Source organism: Onychostoma macrolepis, chromosome 09 (assembly GCF_012432095.1).
Source record: "Onychostoma macrolepis isolate SWU-2019 chromosome 09, ASM1243209v1, whole genome shotgun sequence".
In the NCBI taxonomy this organism is placed as follows: Eukaryota; Metazoa; Chordata; class Actinopteri; order Cypriniformes; family Cyprinidae; genus Onychostoma; species Onychostoma macrolepis.
Genome location: NC_081163.1, coordinates 32247891 through 32267769, shown reverse-complemented (window position 1 = coordinate 32267769; position 19879 = coordinate 32247891). Strand labels below are relative to the sequence as shown.

The following is a 19879-nucleotide window of genomic DNA, read 5'->3' as shown; positions in this document are numbered from 1 at the left end:
AAAGATATTTCCAAGTGGGTGAAGATAGATTAGGAACAACAGAGGACCTAGAACAGAACCTTGGGGGACGCCACAGCTAACAGAAAAGGGATGGGAATGAAAACTTTTTAGTTGTACGAACTGTGTACGGTTGGAAAGGTATGAGGTAAACCAGGCGAGAGGAATACCAGAGATACCAATAGCAGATAAATGGTTCAACAAAATATTGTGTGAAATGGTGTCAAAAGCTGCACTCAAATCAAGCAGAACAAGAATTGATAATGACCCACTATCAGCAACCATTAACAGAGTATTAGTTACTCTCACCAAGTTGGTTGAGCCTGGACCTGTGCTGCAATTGCTTTTTCAAGAATTTTCTAAATTAAAGAAAGATTTGAAATGGGACCGAAGATATCTAGATTGTTAGGGTCTGCACCAGGTTTTTTAAGAATTGCGGTTATAGCAGCTATTTTAAAAGATGATGGAACAGTGCCAGAGCTAATGGAAGTATGAACAATACGAGTTACAAGAGGAGAAAGAGAAGGAAGACAGGCTTTTGCCAGGTGAGTTGGTATGGGGTGAAGTAAACATGTGGAAGAATTAGATTTGTAAATAAGACTAGAAATTTCTAATTCAGATGGCAGGGTAAAAGAAGAGAAAAGAATAAGAGGGGAATCGATGTATAATGAATTACAATATGGGTTAGACGAAGAAGCCAACTGTTGGTGGATAGTGGTTATTTTGTTACTGAAAAAAAGACAAATTCATCACATTGAGCAGTGCAGTACAGGTGTGCAGGAAGGCTGTAAGGTATATAGGCTGTCAGGTTTCAATATATGATTTACAGTGGAGAACAAAGCTTTAGTATTACAATCTCCAGACTCAATTAAATGTGAATAAAACTCATGTTTGGCAGCAGAAAGAGCATCTTTATAAAGATGAACATGTTTATTATACAGCTCTCTATGTACCATAAGTCCAGTTCATTTATAAAGGCGTTCCAAATACCGCCCTCTAGTTTTTAGCTGGTGGAGTTCAGGAGTAAACCAGGGCAGAGTTTTGAGAGATTCAAAATTGTCCAGGAGCTGCTGTAATTCAGAATTATAAAAAGGAGACCAGCTCATCAGAGGAAGAGATGGTCACAATGTGGGAGGTCGGTGATTGCAACAGTAAAAGCTGAGGGGTTGATCTTTTTTATATTCCGGAATGTCATGGAACGTTGTTGTTTGGATCTAGAGTGTATAACATTAACATTGAAAGAAAGAAATTCATGATCGGATATGGGTATTGCAGTTGCCGTACAGTCCAGAGGTGTAACACCTGAACAGCATACAAGGTCCAGAGTGTGGCCTTTAGAATGGGTTGGAAAGTCCCATATTGCTGGAGACCAAAACTGTCCAGGCAGGAAATTAAATCCCTTGTGAATGAGTTACTAGCAATGTTCACATGAATATTAAAGTCACCCAGTAGAATAATATTAGGTGATAAGGTACACAGTGAGGTTAAGAATGCACAAAATTGTTCAAAAAAAAATGTATTACAGTATTTGGGTAGTCGATAGACAACAGCTAGAACTGTAGGTGTTGGACCGCTGATAGATAAAGAAACTCATTCAAAAGACACGTACGTTGATATAGTCAACAGAGATGCATTATAAGTCGATTAGTGAAGTAACGCTAGACCTCTGCCATGTCTGGAGATACAAGGTTGCGAAATATAAAAAAACCCCGTTGGACACGCATTATTCAACTCTAAAAAAGTCATTCTCTTGCTGTCAGGTCTCAACCAAACAGCAGAAGAAATCAAACTTACGAACATCAACAATGTCACCGATGAAGAAACACTTGTTAGAGAGTGAACGTATACTAAAAAGTCAAACTTTGAGCTCATTTCCACCCAGTGAAGAGCTAGCCGATCTGGCTAAGCTAGCTAACACGCTCTGGTCAACAGCCCGCCAAGTATTCCTTATTCCTAAAACGTCCTCCTCATTATAAACAATGCATTTATTTAACAAAGCTCCGAAAATGGCTTGTTTGGGTCTGAGGTGCAAGATGACATCACCTGGGCACAAACATTTGCATAAACTCCACCTCCAGAGCATGACATTGACAAAAAGTCATCTTACCATAGGCCCCGCCCACTGGCATTCAGTCACTTAGCGGCTGACATTTGATTATGCTGAATACGAATGTCACATTGTGTTGTGTCAAAAGCAAATACAAATTACAATCACTGCCGCTTTCTTGTCTACACTGGATAAAGTGTACAGATGCGTGTTCACTTTCTGACACAGTCCATGTGCTTGAGTCTGTCGTCAGGACAAATAGAGTGAAAGAAAGTTCGCTTTGGCACGTTTGGTTTAAACAGCTCATTCACATCTTTGTACAGATATCAGAAGGATCCCAGTGTAAGGAACAAGTGGATAGTTTATTTTTAATGGCATCCCGGATCGTGTCAGAAGATTGATCGGAGTATTTTGTTTTGTAAATGATGCACGGTGTAATGGAGAGTTCACAAAGAAACATTTGTTGAAAGATGAAGCCGTACTAGATCTGACTGCTGCTGCGTCACAAACTAAGTAAATTATTTCATAATCCTTCGGTTGGAAATGACAGTTTTTTTTCATGTTGTCAAAACACTCACATGCAATAGCAAGGGGGCGTTGATACGGTTTCCTACGCAATGACGTTAACCAATCATGACAGTGGCTGATTCTTAAGAAGCCTTAAAGGACACACCCCTTGAAACAGGTCTTTTAGAAAGAGGGTCAGAATGAGGGTTGAAAATAATCATTTTTCCACTTTTTTTTTTTTTGTGCAAAAAACTGTATTAACATTATAAGTAAACCTAAAGAAACATATTAAAATAATGATTTTATACACTTAAACATTATCATATTACATGTCGCATTTCAAATGATTTAAGTTATTGCATATCATATTTGTCTTCAATATTGTGTAGCCCTAGTAAATAGCATAAGAAATGAAGAAATAATAAATATGCTAAATTAATCCAGAACGCAGCAAAATTAATTTTTAATGAGCCTAAAAGAATGCACCTTTGTTCATCAACTTGCACTGGGTACCAATACCTAATTTAAATACAATTTCAACGTCTGTTAACAAGAAAGCTTTAAAAACATCTAGAACTTGTGCCATGTTTAAGATTTTTCCTTAATATACTTGCATCTTTATTTGTGTGCCCTCTCTTTCTTTTTCTTTTATTTATTTTTTGACTCCTTTCGGTCCATTTCTTAAGAATTTTTATATTATATTGCTTTTTCTGTAATCTATTAATCCATGAGTAGTTTATTATTGAAAGGTATTTTGTTTTGTACGTACAGTTTTTTTCAGTTTGTTCTGTACGTAATGTAATCTTTGTTCTTTATTATTGCAATTGAAAAAAAAAAAAAAATTGCTGCAGCTAACCTTGCTTCCACAGGCTACACACAGCAATATATAAACAACAGCTGTGCAGGATCTCTTCACGCCGTTCTCATAAAATAATAATAATTCAATAATATAAGTTTACAAGCACACCACTCTGCTGAGAACTCCACTTACCGGCAGTCGCGGACGTTATTGAAGGCATCCTGGTAGTGCTCTAAATTACTAAGGTAATTTCAAAGGTGTCTGAACGTGAGGGATTGTCTCAGATGAGATTGTCAGGCGAAAGGTCATCATGTGGATAATATTATTTACAGCTAAATTATTATTAATTAAATTTACTAATAGTTAGATTGGGCAGGCCTTCACAAAAGTGTGTTTAATTACAAAAAATAAAAAATAAATTGCCAAAAGGGCACTTTGGGCATCAAGGGGAAAAGGGGCAGGTGCTCAAACACCCACCACACCCCCCTCTGCACGTGCCTGTACTACATGTCCTCTGAGCATTCCCATAGTATCCAGATCAATATTTAAAAGGATTTATTCATCCATTTAAACTATGTATATCAAGAACTTTAAAAAGTATGCTGTAAAAATAGAGATTTTATCTGTAAATTTTACTTCTTCAATCACAAAGGAGTAATAAAGTGAGGTCAGAACAGAATAGAGTCTGTCCAGAGTCGGAAAGCAAAGCAAAATTAGATAAATAGGAAAGTCAATTGCTATGGATGGAAGGAAGTGCATGAATGGAAGAGTAAATCTAATTGAGAATAAATGAATGGAGGGGACTGATGAAGCATCTCCACCAGCCAAATGATCACATCTCAGACACAGAGATTAGGATGGGTGGACTGATAAATATGAAAATGAATATTCATGAGTTTCATTGTGTAGGAAAGCCAAAAAAAGAAACGACATAGCAAAAAAGCAAGGGGAGGGCATGGGGCAGAAGAGAGAACGGTCCATTTATAAGTCCTGGATTTGATGATTTTCATTACTAATCTAAAGTTGGAGTAATGGAAATACAGCCTTTATCACTACAACCTCATGCTTTCATCAAACATGCATATACACCTAGCTTTATAGTGATACTTCACCCAAAAATGAAAACTAACTTGCTTTCTTCTGCGGAACACAAAACAGGATATTTTGAATAATTTTGATAACCAAACCATTTTGGTGACCACTGACTCTCATTGTATGAAAAAAAACAACAAAAAACACATTTAGACGTTTACACTCCAAAGTATCTTATTATGTGTTCTACAACCAAAATGAAAGTCATACAGGTTTGACAAGAGGTTAAGTGGTAAACAGGGAAAAAAACTATTCCAAACAAACATAAGAACAGACTTATTTTTTTCTCTGAATGGTCAAACAGCCTTTATCTTTCTCAAATGTCAGTGAATTTCATTTTAAAAGGACATGCCAGATGCCACATGTCACTGATGATATTCAAATCAAACTTGTGAGGGAGCATTTCTCATGTGGTGACACACAGAGCGACAACGTATGTATTGGAGGAACAATGAATATGATAATGACAATCTGAGAGTGACACCAACTGAAGAAATACAGATAAAATCAACTGCACCAAAGGCTGGTGCCAATCAATCACATCACAGACAGGAAATTAATGCGTCACAAAGAACCAGAGAGCCAGATGATCATTGTGATCTTGCCTGTGTGTCAACCAAACACAGCCCAAGATTATCAACCTTTAGGTAACACCAAGGTGCTTAACAGGTGGCCCGATAGATTTTATTTTGTCATTACAACGAATTGTATTTAGCCACTGAAAGTGAGAATTAGGTACGGTGTTTTTAATTTTGCATCTAATGCAATATGGTTTTAACTGACGACGTAAAACTATTTATCAAAAAAAGTGCATCAGCCAAAAGCATTTGGTACCTTAAATAATGACAGAACAAAATATTCAAAATAACTACTTTTTGTTTATTTAACGACCTCTGGAAATCATCTTGCGCTCTACTAGGGAACTTAATCTTAATCTATATAAAACTTAAAATTTACATATTCATAAAGCCACCCAAAGTATTTTATTTTTGCTACATGTGTGTGTTTTTAGAATACAGATTAGTATGAAAGAAATAGGTGAATCATGATTTGTTCATCAAAAATATTTGTATGCAGATTTTACAAACAAATTCGTGCACATGCATGCTTAGGGAATGAGACTCACCGTTTCCATCTAAAAATGCTGCTAATGGTTTGGCTCACCATTTCAGTTTCACATTTAGTCTCTCATTAAACCTTGCATCCAGCCATGCTGCTGTGAGTGTGCCAAGCTGCTTTGTTTTTTTTTTTCCATGTAATTTTTTTGTCACTCCCCCTAGTATAAAAATTTTAGCCCTTTGATGTATAAACAATTTCTGAGATTCTTGCATCATTATTTCAAGTCCTCCATGGCTTTGGAGGTCTAAGTTCAGTTTGTGACTTTACATGATATGCATTCTTTGCTTCTTCCTCCAATTATAATTGGCTCTCACACAATACATCTTCTTTTATGTTATGTTGCTTGGATAAGAAAGTGACAGCAAAGAATATGGAGTAGACTGGAAAAAGAATATAACGGCACATTTCTGAGGTCAAACTCCCACGTGGATAGTTCTCTCTCTCAATACACCTCGAGAGCTGTATGAAAAAATCCAGCTGCTAATTTCACTCTTACCTGTTTCATGTAGGCGTAACACATCGTCTCAGCAACACGTTTTCCTTCATCATAACAGGCCCGGGGGCCAATAGGGTTCACATGGCCCCAGTAGTCCTCATTCTGGGGGTGCACCTCTGGGTCTAGTTGAAGACACAAACACACAAACATGAAATACAATACACCCCCTATGGTTCTCATTTAACACAAACATTATAAACTGTAAAACAACAGGGAGAACTAAAATATAACGTCCAGACAACCACTGTCCATACAGCAAAAATGAAAAAAAGAATGAGACATTTTTATAAAGTGCATTTCTATGGCCACAGAACTATGAATCAATAAATGATTTAAAAGACTCTAGCAATAAATCACATAGACATAAAAAGGTTCAAAACTTTTGATCTAGGTCTGACATTAAAACTTCATGTGATTTGTATGAACATGCTGATGATTCAATCAATAAAGAAACCGCTACTTGCATAATAGATAGCACAAGTGCTTCCAGAGGACCTAAGACCTTTTTATTTCCCTCGTTCCCTCTGCTTTAGCTTTTAAAAATCACTACTGTCAAATTACTAAGATTATGTCAGGCTAATGCATGTGGTGATTGCTGTGAAACAGCCTATTAGATTAGATTGCTGTACATAGCTGTTACTTATGAGGGATCTTCCACATCCACACTCCATTCATTAAGTGCTTGTATGTGCCTGAATAAGTGAGAGAAGAAAATTCTGGTCACACATGAAATTGTGGTTGTGTGTATTCCTGATGGACTTCAGAGATGACACTAAGCACTTATAGATAATAGCTGCATCACCCAGACAGTTCAAGAACATATACTGCAGGCTGAACAAATGAAAGGCAGCTGTGAAAGGGATTTAATTTCTGTAAACTGTATGCATGATTCCTTAAATCAAAACTGTACAGTTGCAATCAAAATTATTCAACCCTCTTGAAATGCAAGACATTCTGCTGCTATGATTTTTTTTTTACAAAAACAATTAAACCAAGGCAGCAGCACTATTATAGAAAATGTATTAATATACATTTGGATGATTTTGAGAATGATGAAAAATGAAGAAGATGGGAAAAAAAATTTGCTCTAAACATTCATGTCAAAATGATATGACCCTTAAAAGCCATATTTATTCTTTACAACCTCCAGGTGCTTTCAAAGCTTCTGTCACTTGCAATCCTGGACCATTCCGCAACTCATTATGTTCTAATGCATATAATGTAAAAACTGCACATAATGTAGTATTACATTATTATTGCAATAAAATGTTCATAATGTAATAATTTTCTCAAAACATAATACAATCTTGAGCTCATAGTTTGACAATTGTTACATTATGAGAAATGTATTACATTATAAACTCAATAATACTGTTGACAATGTACAATAACAACACTGTGTACAAAGTATAGCCTATGTTGTAAAAATAACTCAGTATCAATATAGCAAAACAAAGATATCTTTAAAACCATTTTAATAAATAATATTATCATCATAGGAAATATATATTTTCTTTTAGAATTAAATTTGTGTGTGTGTGTACACAAACAAATTAATTCTAAAAGGACATAATTAATTTGTACATGAATGGATAAAGCAAAAGCAAATATATTCACGTCTGAGATTCATTTTAGCATTTATATAGAATAACTAAACTACAGCTGAACTTTAGTGAGGGGACATTGTTTCTCTTAGCATCATGAAAAAAAAATTAAATCCTTTAATTAAAATTCTGAATGCATTACAGATAGTCTAGTATGTATGCAAAGAGTGCTCCCTTTATAATTTCAAAAAGCACTGAGCCTGTCACTCATTTCAGTTCATCGGTTCAATGGACGTGTCTATGATTAGCTACACTGCTCAACACTGCAAAAATTGTAAATAGAAACATCTGATGCTCTCCAGAGCACAAATGCAAAAATATGCACAGAAGAGTTGAGGGTGAGGGTGAGGGTGAGTAATTAATGACAGAATTTTAATTTTGGGGTGAACTACCCCTTTAATTTTCTTTTAATGTAATAGCTTATTTTGCATAAAATTGTTATTACAGTTTGTGGTCAAATTTATTATAATGAAAGATAATTATAATATTGTAAACATTGTTTTAAATTATGTGCCGGTATTTATATTATTATAAGTTGCTACAGTGTGTTAATAATGTAATAGATTTCTCATACAATAGCCTATTACATTATGTGAAAAATGCTATTACATTGAAAAATTCTTATTACATTATGAGCTCAAGATTTTATGCTTTGAGAAAATTATAACATTATGAACATTTTATTACAATAATAATGTAATACTTGTTACATTATGTGCAATTATTACATTATGAGTTCATCAGCAGGAAAAAATCAATTAAGTCTCTCTGTATCTTGTATGTTGTTATAACTGTGGTGTGGACTTGCTTATTCTCAGAGAAGTAGAACAATTATTAAAACTTCACTGTAATAGTTATCATCCTCTGTGTGAACAGCCCTTAACAATGAGTTAAACAACTCAGCTAGACAGAGCTGACACCGGCAATAGACTACAGTGGAAACAAGGATCAGTAAGGAAAATCTTGTAAATCCTGAATTCTCAAGCATGATGGGAGAGAATAATATTTGGACACAGTCAGCAGCTTTGGCAGAACCCCAAGTGGTAGGAATTATGTGAGCCATAATCAAGCTGTTTAATGAACACCCTTGGACACAACCATAAAGCATAAAAATGGCAATAATCTAAAGTAAAACTGGGAAAAGTAATATACTGCAAACAACTTTGATCAGATCAAATTATATGGTAATTGCTATGCATCAAAAATACACTGAGAAATGGAGCAATTGCAAGCAGTAGTTGTTAACACAGCCATTCATCACAATCTTTTGTTTGAAAGTAAGTTTTCCTTTAGTAATCATTGTACCTGTAAGAAAGGTCTTTGAGAGAAAAAAAAGACCAATATCATTAAAGTTTATTACTTTCAAATGATATAATTCCCTCAATAACACTTACACAAGCAGAGCACAGGGCTTACACAAGTCATTACTTATGTTTAGCTTCTCAAACCTACTGTGCTATTCAGTGCACAAAAGTGGTTCTTGCATTTCATTTCAATTCAATATTCTTGGCTTATTAAGCTTAACGTAAAAAGGCTGATTTTAATGACTGGAGCAGAAGCTAGGATGAAATCAGGATTGATTTTTTTTATGCACATTCCGATAAAGAAATCCTTTAAAGCAACCATCATGAAGAATAGTAGCTCTTACACAGTTTGAAGGCAATAAATGGCCCAACACCTGAATTGATGGAACTGTCATTTTCTAGTGACAATGAATGCATGCATTTGTCCAGCTTAAAGATACTGAAGAGAAGAGCAAACAAAAATAATAAAGCTAAAAACAAACAAACAAGAAATCCTTGACCACACATAACTTGGGAACTTTTCTCTCTTGATCTGACAGAATCTATGTTCATTCCCAAATCCCAAATGAGCTGATTATCTAACCATTGAACCACAGAGGATCAATTGCAGCTCCTTTTCAGTCAAAAAGAAATAAAAAATAAACATCTCAAAGACATTTATTAACCAGAAAAAGGTTTTGTTGAGGCATTGTGAGTCAGGTGCCACAACCTCTCAGCAGTGCAATTATTGCTTATTTACCAATTTACCTCCAAATTAAATATACTACAGGTTTTGACATGGCCATAATATTTCATTTAGGCCACATTATTTGTGTGGTAATTCAAGATCAACTCAAAGCAGCCTCCACTACATCACTTCCACCACCATTCTTCACAACTGGGATGAGGTTCTTTATAATTACATAGAAGAGTCAGAAAGTTCAATATCTACCAAAATCTATTCAGATAGCACACTCTTGCACTCTCACCCTGTCATTGAAACACTTCTTCCCTCTCCCTTATAGCCTTTGATCTCAACTCAAAATGTGATGCATATAGCGAAAGTGTTAAAGTTTCATGAGTACAAGTCTCTTATTTAAGAAAACAGGTGTACATTGATAGATTTGTCCGAAATTTTGGGTCACTTCTCTGCTATGTGACTACTTAATGAAGCACCAATAGGAGCACAGCAATTTATGTGTGTGTGTGTGTATGAGAGATATAAATATCAATGCTAGTTTGTCTATGCAATAAATGTCTTGTTATTCAGTGGCCCCTTTCCATCAGTGCAAGCCTTAAAATGGAGACATTTGTACACGTACCTCCATACACTTCTGAAGTAGAGGCAAGGAGCAGACGAGCTCCAACTCGTTTGGCCAATCCTGTGAACACAGAGAGACATGAACAAATCAGTTGTTAAATTGTATCTAACCAGACAGAGTCTGACTCAATCAACATGCGACTCCCATTGGATGAGTCAGAAATACCTAAACCAGACATCAATCAGAACAAGCCACAAGGAAGAAGCAAAGATATCGTGATCAGGCTATCAGTCAAAGAAAAAATATGTGCAACAATCCACCATTCACAATGTTTAATGTTTGTGCTCAAGTGCTAAATTCTCATTATTTTCATTAAAAGTTTTGACTGGAATAATATTTAGATAGCACGCTATTACAACATGTGCATGATGTACAATATTAACGATTATCTGCACACTGAAGCGTTGAGATTTGATTTGAGGTTGTTTCCCTGACACACACACACACACGTAGAACATTTTATTACATCAGTTAATGCACATATCACAACAGTTTGGAAATGAAATGTCAGGAAAGTGGTTCTAAAAGGTTAATGCTCTTTTGTATTTGAAAATAACGGACCACATACACTAAAACTAACCGATAGTGCGAGGAAAAACAAACCTGAGATAAAAACGTATTTGCAGAAGCAACCATGCCATTTTAATTTGCTTCTTTTACGTGACTTGTGTTTCTTGGGACTTGTATTCAAGGAGTGCAGTGCTCTACTGGGTGAGCTACTGAGCAAGTTATGGAAGCAGAATAATGACAATAGTTTTTGAAAAATTATGCATGCCGAATTCCACAAATCGAAAAAAAAAAGATGCATTGCAATTAACAGTGCTTGCATTTTAATGCCTTGTATTTCCAGGGCTTGCATTTTTAGGTCCTGAAATTTAACATAGTTGTTTATTTAAGCTGTGAATATTTCAATTCAAAATATTTCACACACATTTTCATAATTAAAAATTCAATAATTCATATTAACCTTCCAGAATTCACTTCCAAAATATTCAATCTGTTTAAAAATACGATGTATACTATTCGACAGGCAGCTTTCGGTCATTTTATTTCACTTTCCAAATTCGCTGCCACAAATTCAGTGGTTAAAATTCGGCAGAAAATTCAGCGTTGCACATCCGGGAACCGCAGGAATAGCAGTGGAGCACCGATGCATGATCTCCAGCTGCTGTCAGCCGCTCACCAGCAGGTGGCGCAAGCAGCTGTTGATGAAGGCCATATGTGGATCAAGTTATTCATTTACAAAAACTGATTTGCAGAAATGGAGCAAGCGCTAAGTAGAAGTTTTGATTATCGGAGCCAGTATAAACATGCGGAAACGCTGATTGTGTGTATGTTTAATTCAACATCTTCGCTGTTTCCCGTAGCCTCCATGTAAGCAGCTTTCTCTACCACAAAGGAGATTATAATGCTCTTTTACCCAACACTGAAGTACAGAACTAACATTACATCTGAGGAAGACATATATTGCTTTCGGTTGCTTAGTTTCTGTAACTCTGTATCATGGCTTGTGTGACGCTGTGCTGTAATACTGGGGTTCCCCTCATACGTCACACTCCAGGATTCCCCAACGACGCGTAAAGCGCCTCTGTGAACTAATACGATATAAGACCTCAGAATACACTTTATTGATGATTATGCAAACTATATCGACAGTTAAGCAGATGTAGAATATGAACGAACGCGCAAGGTTTCACACTGTTTCCCTCAGAAATCGGTTAAAGAAAACACATTACGCGGCTCAGTAGTGCACTAACACAATGACAGCTATTGGACTTGCTTGAGATGTGCCTCGCCTGAAATGTAGGCGGCTGCAGTGAGGGGAGGAGTGAAATAAGCGCAGTCAAGACAGACAGTTCTGACCTCTCGAAGTGCAACAGGTACCTACGAGATCAAAGGCGGATATCGCCTTATTCTCACTCATATGCTGTGCTGCTGATAAACATGATATCATTTCAGTTCTGTTGCTTTTATATGAACATAAATATGATGAACAAGACACTCAAAGTGCTTGCTATTTAATTCCATACGAAATTTATCATCCATTATTTTAATTCAAACATGTATTTTAGATTTTAGATAATATGACAACAATCACATATCTCACAGATCGCACTGTCATAGTGTTTGGGAATATTCATGCACAATTAAAATACATAATAGCATGAAATCAGATTTAAAAAATGAAACATTTTAGAAGAGAACGCAGCATCACGGTTGTCTGAACCAATGAGCATTAAGCTGTGTCGTCAGTCAGTCGTTTCCCATCATGCTTTTGATCAGCGCAGTCGGTGGGGAGCAACTGTGCGCGACTGCTCAATCTGACACAGCCGCCTCGCTGGCGCGAGTTTTTTGGCACACTTCAGCATGACATCAGAACAAGGCAGATGTAAATCGGACACTTTTTATTTATTTATTTTAAAAGATGTTTATGGTAACTACTGTATTATTTATTTGTCTTTCTCTTTGTTTTTGTTATTACTATTATTGAGGTATTTACTGTTTTGTATTCTGGTTGTGTTTTATTGCTTTGACTGTATCCCCTGTGAATGTTATATGTTTAATAAAAACAATTTAATTAAATAAAAACTCTTTTCTAACCGGCATGCATCTCGCGGTGACACCGGTGATCGGTTCTGCGCAGATTTTGCTCATCTCAACTATTAAAAGGCCAGATCTTACTGATGATAAGGATATGAACGCAAGCTCCGGAACGCGCAAAACTGCACATTAAACATTTCCCATAAAGAAAACGTGGTTTGTTGCCTCAGTGATGATAAATTATTAAACTCAGCATCTAATTAATAAAATATATTACTATATATTATGAACATTTAAGCAGATGAGCCCAGAATATGAGCCCACAACCAACAAGTTTCACCAAACCATTTTTTTCTCCCATAGAAAACCAAGCGCTATAGTTTTAGGTTTGATATTCGCTGCATATTCACCTTGGCTGCTTTAGGGACCGTCTGCAAATTTACCTCACAGTGCAAAACGAAGTAATAATTTATTAACCTATTTAAATTTAATTATTAAATTCCAATAATTTATTCAAATTAATGTTTACAGTAAATTCATATTTTATTCAAACTGACTAAATATATATAGCCAATAACTCGCCTTAGACAACAATTGCCCTAAGTATGTACACTACACAAATACTTTTAAGAAAAAAAATTACAGTAATTCACCAAAATGGGATTTTGTGTTCCAAATGTTGTGTTACTAGTGACCAGACTGACTTACTACAGTTGAAATTTTGCCAACATCTTCCTCACTGTACATACAGTATATAATTATTCTTTAGAAATTACTGTAATTCACAAAGGTTTTTTTTATTTATTTATTTTTTTATAAATATGCTCCAAAGGTTGTAGTCCATTCCTAGGCTGACTTACTAGAGGTGAAATCTTGCTAATACCTCCCTTAATGTACATAAAGTACATCAACATTTTATACTACAACGTTTGGAACATGAACAGTTCCTTTTGGGGTCTTACAGATTTTTGGGGGGTTTTTGTTTTAAATAATTGTCAATTGTACATACAGTAAGGGAGATATTGGCAACATTTCACAACGTACTACAACCTGTGGAACATGAAAAACCCTTTTGGTGAATTGCTGTAATTTTTAAAAATATATATTTGTGTACTGTACATACCCTAAGGGAGATATTGGCAAAATCTAACCTGTAGTAAGTCAGTTTTGTAACTAGCAACGTACTACAACCGTTGGAACATGAAAAAAAACAAAAAAAAAAACAACACTTTCCAGTGATCTTTTTTTTAAAAATAATTGTGTATTGTACATATAAAGGGAAGAATTGGCAAAATCTCATCTGTAGTAAATCACTATGAGCAATACAAGCTTTACAATTTGACAGTGTGTTATTTTAAATGTTAAAAGTCATTTTAATTTAAATACTCTGGACGCTTTAACCCAGTCGGTAGAATTGTCAGACGGCCCCTTGGGTGCGATAGCGCATCAATGCTTTCTCCGGTTTACAATTGCAGCAACAATACATCTAGGCGGTTTTGAACTCCTTTTTTATGTCGATATAAAGTGGTTGCTTATTGTTAAAACTAATCGTGGTATTGATATCTTTGTAGGACTGTCGACTCTATAGATCAGTAAGGGAAAGCAACGAAAATGCAGCGCATTGCGTTCTTCTGACCTCATGCTTGCCTGTATATAGTTCGCATAATCATCAATAAAATGTATTCTGAGATCTGAGGTCTTATATCACTGTATTAGTTCACTGAGGCGCGCGTCGTATGAGGGGAACCCCAGTATTACAGCAGTTACAGAAACTAAGTAACCGAAAGCAATATATGTCTTCCTCAGATGTAATGTTAGTTCTGTACTTCAGCATTGGGTAAAAGAGCATTATAATCTCCTTTGTGGTAGAGAAAGCTGCTTGCATGTAGGCTACGGGAAACAGCGAAGATGAATTAAACATATCACACAATCAGCGTTTCTACATGTTTATACAAATCAGTTTTTGTAAATTAATAACTTGATCCACATATGGCCTTCATCAACAGCCGCGTGCGCCACCTGCTGGTGAGTGGCTGACATCAGCTGGAGATCATGCATGGGTGCTCCACTGCTATTCCTGCGGTTCCCGGATGTGCAATGCTGAATTTTAACCACTGAATTTGTGGCAGCGAATTTGGAAAGTGAAATAAAATGACCAAAATCTGCCTGACGAATATTATATATCTTATTTTTAAACAGATTGAATATTTTGGAAGTGAATTCTGGAAGGTGAATATGAATTATTGAATTTTTAATTATGTAAATGTGTGTGAAATATTTTGAATAGAAATATCCACTGCTTAAATAAACCACTATGTTAAATTTCAGGACCTAAAAATGCAAGCCCTGGAAATACAAGGCATTAAAATGCAAGCACTGTTAATTGCAATGCATCTTTTTTTTCGATTTGTGGAATTCAGCATGCTTTATGTTTCAAAAACTATTGTCATTATTCTGCTTCCATAGCAAGTTTACTACATCAGAAAAGCCACACATATGGAGCTGGTTACTGATGCAAACATCAAAATGTATTAGTTTACAAGTCACACACTAAAGCGTTTTGAGGTCATAATATTGTATTGTGCAAGGAACTGTGCAAACAAAAAGTCTTTAAATTTGTAAAAAATATATCCCTGTAATAATTTGTGTGAAAAAGGAACAAATGTTGCAGCTGAAAACTGCAGTTAAATGTATGTTTAGGTATATATTTTTTTTGCAATTTCACATAAAATGTAGCCAAAGTAACTTATTTCCATTGAGCATGGGCTGCTTAATAGGTGCACACTGCTTTATTCGTCCAGGTTGTCTTGACCATATATTTTTAAACTGTGGCTGGTCGGTTTTTTTAATATGGTATGTCAAGTTTAAAATAAACACTCTGTCTCAAGAGCCTGTAATCTGTTTCTTTCCTACTTTCACCAATCCTAACTGCGCTTTAATTGGCAGCTGAAAGAAAATTCTAAATATTTAATTAAACACACAAGCCTGTTAAGAATGACAGCTGTTGAAATTCTGTGGAACAGATTCCATGTGGACCTGGCAATAACCTGCACAAGCAATTATATATAATTGCAGGCATGAGATGAAAACACATAATTTCAACAAAGAACTGACCACTCAGAAAACTCTTATCACCCAAAAAAAAAAAAACATTTGGTCTTTTACTGCTGTATTTACAGAAAGTGGACATCTGATTGAAGACTGCAAAGAAAGTGCAATGTGGATAATTGAAAAGACGCTAACCTTTGCTGCCTGGTAAACTGTAGTGGGAAGCCTTGTAAGTTTGTCTGTCAGTTTAAAAGGTTTCATAATTACTCTTTTAGCTCCAGTCTGAATTGATACTGTTCAACCACAAGCAGCAAAACAACATTGTTTTATAAATTGTTAACACCAGATTTTTTGGATGGCCATCACAGCTATCCTCTGAAATCTCTGACGTGCAAGATTAGAGCTCATCAGTAATGGTAGAAAAGCATGTGACAACACAAAATTATGATACAAAATAAATCTTAAAACAGGTCATGCTTCACGCTGAACTAATTGTTCTGTGTTTTCAGGGAGTCAAATTTATACTAAGTAACAAAGACACTGGTAGCATCTTTCTCTGATCTCTTCCTGGTTTTCCAGCCACAGCAAATGGACGTCAATAGTAGAGACAGTCTCAGGACAGCAGCCAATGGAACAGCTGCAACTGTGGAGACTTTAGATTCTGTCTCTTATGGACAATGTATAAAATCTCCTGGTCTTGAACCCGAAACAGCTAATGACATTCAACCAAAACTTACATACAGTGGGTACGGAAAATATTCAGTTACATTTTTCACTCTTTGTTATATTGCAGCCATTTGCTAAAATCATTTAAGTTCTTTTTTTTTTCCTCAATGTACACACAGCACCCCATATTGACAGAAAAACACAGAATTGTTGACATTTTTGCAGATTTATTAAAAAAGAAAAACTGAAATATCACATGGTCCTAAGTATTCAGACCCTTTGCTCAGTATTAGTAGAAGCACCCTTTTGATCTAATACAGCCATGAGTCTTTCTGGGAAAGATGCAACAAGTTTTTCACACCTGGATTTGGGGATCCTCTGCCATTCCTCCTTGCAGATCCTCTCCAGTTCTGTCAGGTTGGATGGTAAACGTTGGTGGTCAGCCATTTTTAGGTCTCTCCAGAGATGCTCAATTGGGTTTAAGTCAGGGCTCTGGCTGGGCCATTCAAGAACAGTCACGGAGTTATTGTGAAGCCACTCCTTCGTTATTTTAGCTGTGTGCTTAGGGTCATTGTCTTGTTGAAAGGTAAACCTTCGGCCCAGTCTGAGGTCCTGAGCACTCTGGAGAAGGTTTTTGTCCAGGATATCCCTGTACTTGGCCGCATTCATCTTTCCCTCGATTGCAACCAGTCGTCCTGTCCCTGCAGCTGAAAAACACCCCACAGCATGATGCTGCCACCACCATGCTTCACTGTTGGGACTGTATTGGACAGGTGATGAGCAGTGCCTGGTTTTCTCCACACATACCGCTTAGAATTAAGGCCAAAAGTTCTATCTTGGTCTCATCAGATCAGAGAATCTTATTTCTCACCATCTTGGAGTCCTCCATGCGGGCTTTCATGTGTCTTGCACTGAGGAGAGGCTTCCGTCGGGCCACTCTGCCATAAAGCCCCGACTGGTGGAGGCTGCAGTGATGGTTGACTTTCTACAACTTTCTCCCATCTCCCGACTGCATCTCTGGAGCTCAGCCACAGTGATCTTTGGGTTCTTCTTTACCTCTCTCACCAAGGCTCTTCTCCCTGATAGCTCAGTTTGGCGGACGGCCAGCTCTAGGAAGGGTTCTGGTCGTCCCAAACGCCTTCCATTTAAGGATTATGGAGGCCACTGTGCTCTTAGGAACCTTAAGTGCAGCAGAAATTTTTTGTAACCTTGGCCAGATCTGTGCCTTGCCACAATTCTGTCTCTGAGCTCTTCAGGCAGTTCCTTTGACCTCATGATTCTCATTTGCTCTGACATGCACTGTGAGCTGTAAGGTCTTATATAGACAGGTGTGTGGCTTTCCTAATCAAGTCCAATCAGTATAATCAAACACAGCTGGACTCAAATGAAGGTGTAGAACCATCTCAAGGATGATCAGAAGAAATGGACAGCACCTGAGTTAAATATATGAGTGTCACAGCAAAGGGTCTGAATATTTAGGACCATGTGATATTTCAGTTTTTCCTTTTTTAATAAATCTGCAAAAATGTCAACAATTCTGTGTTTTTTTTGTCAATATGGGGCGCTGTGTGTACATTAATGAGGAAAAAAAATAAACTTAAATGATTTTAGCAAATGGCTGCAATATAACAGAGTGAAGAATTTAAGGGGGTCTGAATACTTTCCGTACCCACTGTATTTCATAATAACATGCTAAAAGTAATACATATAAATCAGCTGGTTTAATTCAAGTTTTCTGAAGAGACACAATCACTTTATATATGATTAACAAATTTTACGGATGCTCAAATGTGCCTGCTTGAAGCACAAGAACCAATGAGACTTATTCATGTGCATCGAGCAAGTACAGTTGAGCCATTGTTTACCATATTCGATGTGCTCTATGTATGTGCATTGATCAATGTTTATATGTGAAGTAGAGAATCCTAAATTAAATCTGCTCCTCATGTAAAGTGATCATGTCTCTTTAGAAGACTTGGGTTAAAAAGCTCCGTTTCAAATGGATTATGTATCATATGGATCATGAACTTTCTAAAGCATCACAGTTTTAGTGGAACAGATTTTCAATGGAGGGACAGAAATCTCTGACAGACTTTTAATTTTGGAGTGATACTTACCTAGCATGTTGAGAGTACCAATGGTATTAGTCTTCAGTGTCTTGATAGGGTTATACATGTAGTTGGGTGGCGATGCAGGCGAGGCCAAATGATATATCTGGTCAACTGGGGTACAAAATAAATAAAAAAAAACAGAAAAGTTAAAAAGTGAGAGGGGAACTGTTTATTGAGCCGTTTTCCAGTCAGCACCAATCCTCTTGCTAAGAGGACAGATTGGACAGATTAAAAAAATAAATAAATCAAACACTTACATTTATACCAATATAAACACCGTCCAACTGCACAATGATTACAGATAATGATTTAGGCCTGAAGCAAATCCAAAACAAAAGTCTAAATAGATGCTAACCATCTGCCCATTCATATGCCCAACCAAATGAGCAGACTTGTTAATGCAAATTATTGTTTTGGGGGTATTATATCTAAAGACAGTTAATGCAAGATCTTAATCATACCCTGAATCTATAATTGATCACCAAAGTTGTTCAAATGTTGTGCTCTTCAAAGAGAAACTTCTGAGCACTCAAAATGCAACTGGCATTCATCCACAGACCAAGGCCAAGGATATATGAAGGCGTATTGCAACTGAAACTGCATGAAATTGCATCATTTTGCACGGACACACATACATGGCAGAAAGGTCATGTTCGACAATATCTGCCATTCTCATCACCATTACTCAATGCTCTATCTATATTCAGTCTGATGTGCAGAAAGATGAATATTAGTAAAGGGAGGATGTGACTCAGACAGACAAAGCATAGGTGAGTCAATCTAATGGATGTAGAACAAACAATAAACAGACGAGTTCTTTTTCACCCTGTCCAGCCTTGATGGAGTGATAGGCAGGGATCAGTTAAAGAGGGCTGAGGAAAGAGAGGAGTCAAACGAGTTGCTGACTGAGGTTGAATAGGAATGAAAAATCAAAGTGCGGAGACATGCTGGTGCTATGCTTTAGCTGGCATGGAGGAGCAGAGCAAGAATTCTTTAAGGTCCACCCCAGGAGTCTTCAAACTGTTTCAGGCCAAGGACTCATTGGTAGATAGAGAGATGAAGCAGAGACCCTGTAAGATACTGTATTGAGTGCTGCCATTTTTGCCTGCCCTTTCATAATGTGTGTACCATAATAATGTTTTTGCCTACTTTAATATGCTTTAAAGCATAGCTTGCATGCTTAATAAATCATAAACAATGAGTAATTTTCTTGTATATTAAAATAAGTAAGACAATGATAATTCGAA

General features: G+C 36.4%; 1 protein-coding gene across 2 annotated transcripts in view; it reads right to left on the bottom strand.

Annotated features, from left to right (window-relative positions):
* Positions 1-19879, bottom strand: part of uxs1 (UDP-glucuronate decarboxylase 1) — a 90529-nt gene that overhangs the window by 38124 nt on the left and 32526 nt on the right. For both annotated transcript variants that reach the window (XM_058786892.1, XM_058786893.1), the window contains 3 exons: positions 18639-18743; positions 10267-10326; positions 6058-6179 (listed from right to left, as the gene is read on the bottom strand). In XM_058786892.1, the coding sequence (XP_058642875.1) occupies positions 6058-6179; positions 10267-10326; positions 18639-18743 (287 nt within the window). The remainder of the gene's footprint in view (positions 1-6057; positions 6180-10266; positions 10327-18638; positions 18744-19879) is intronic.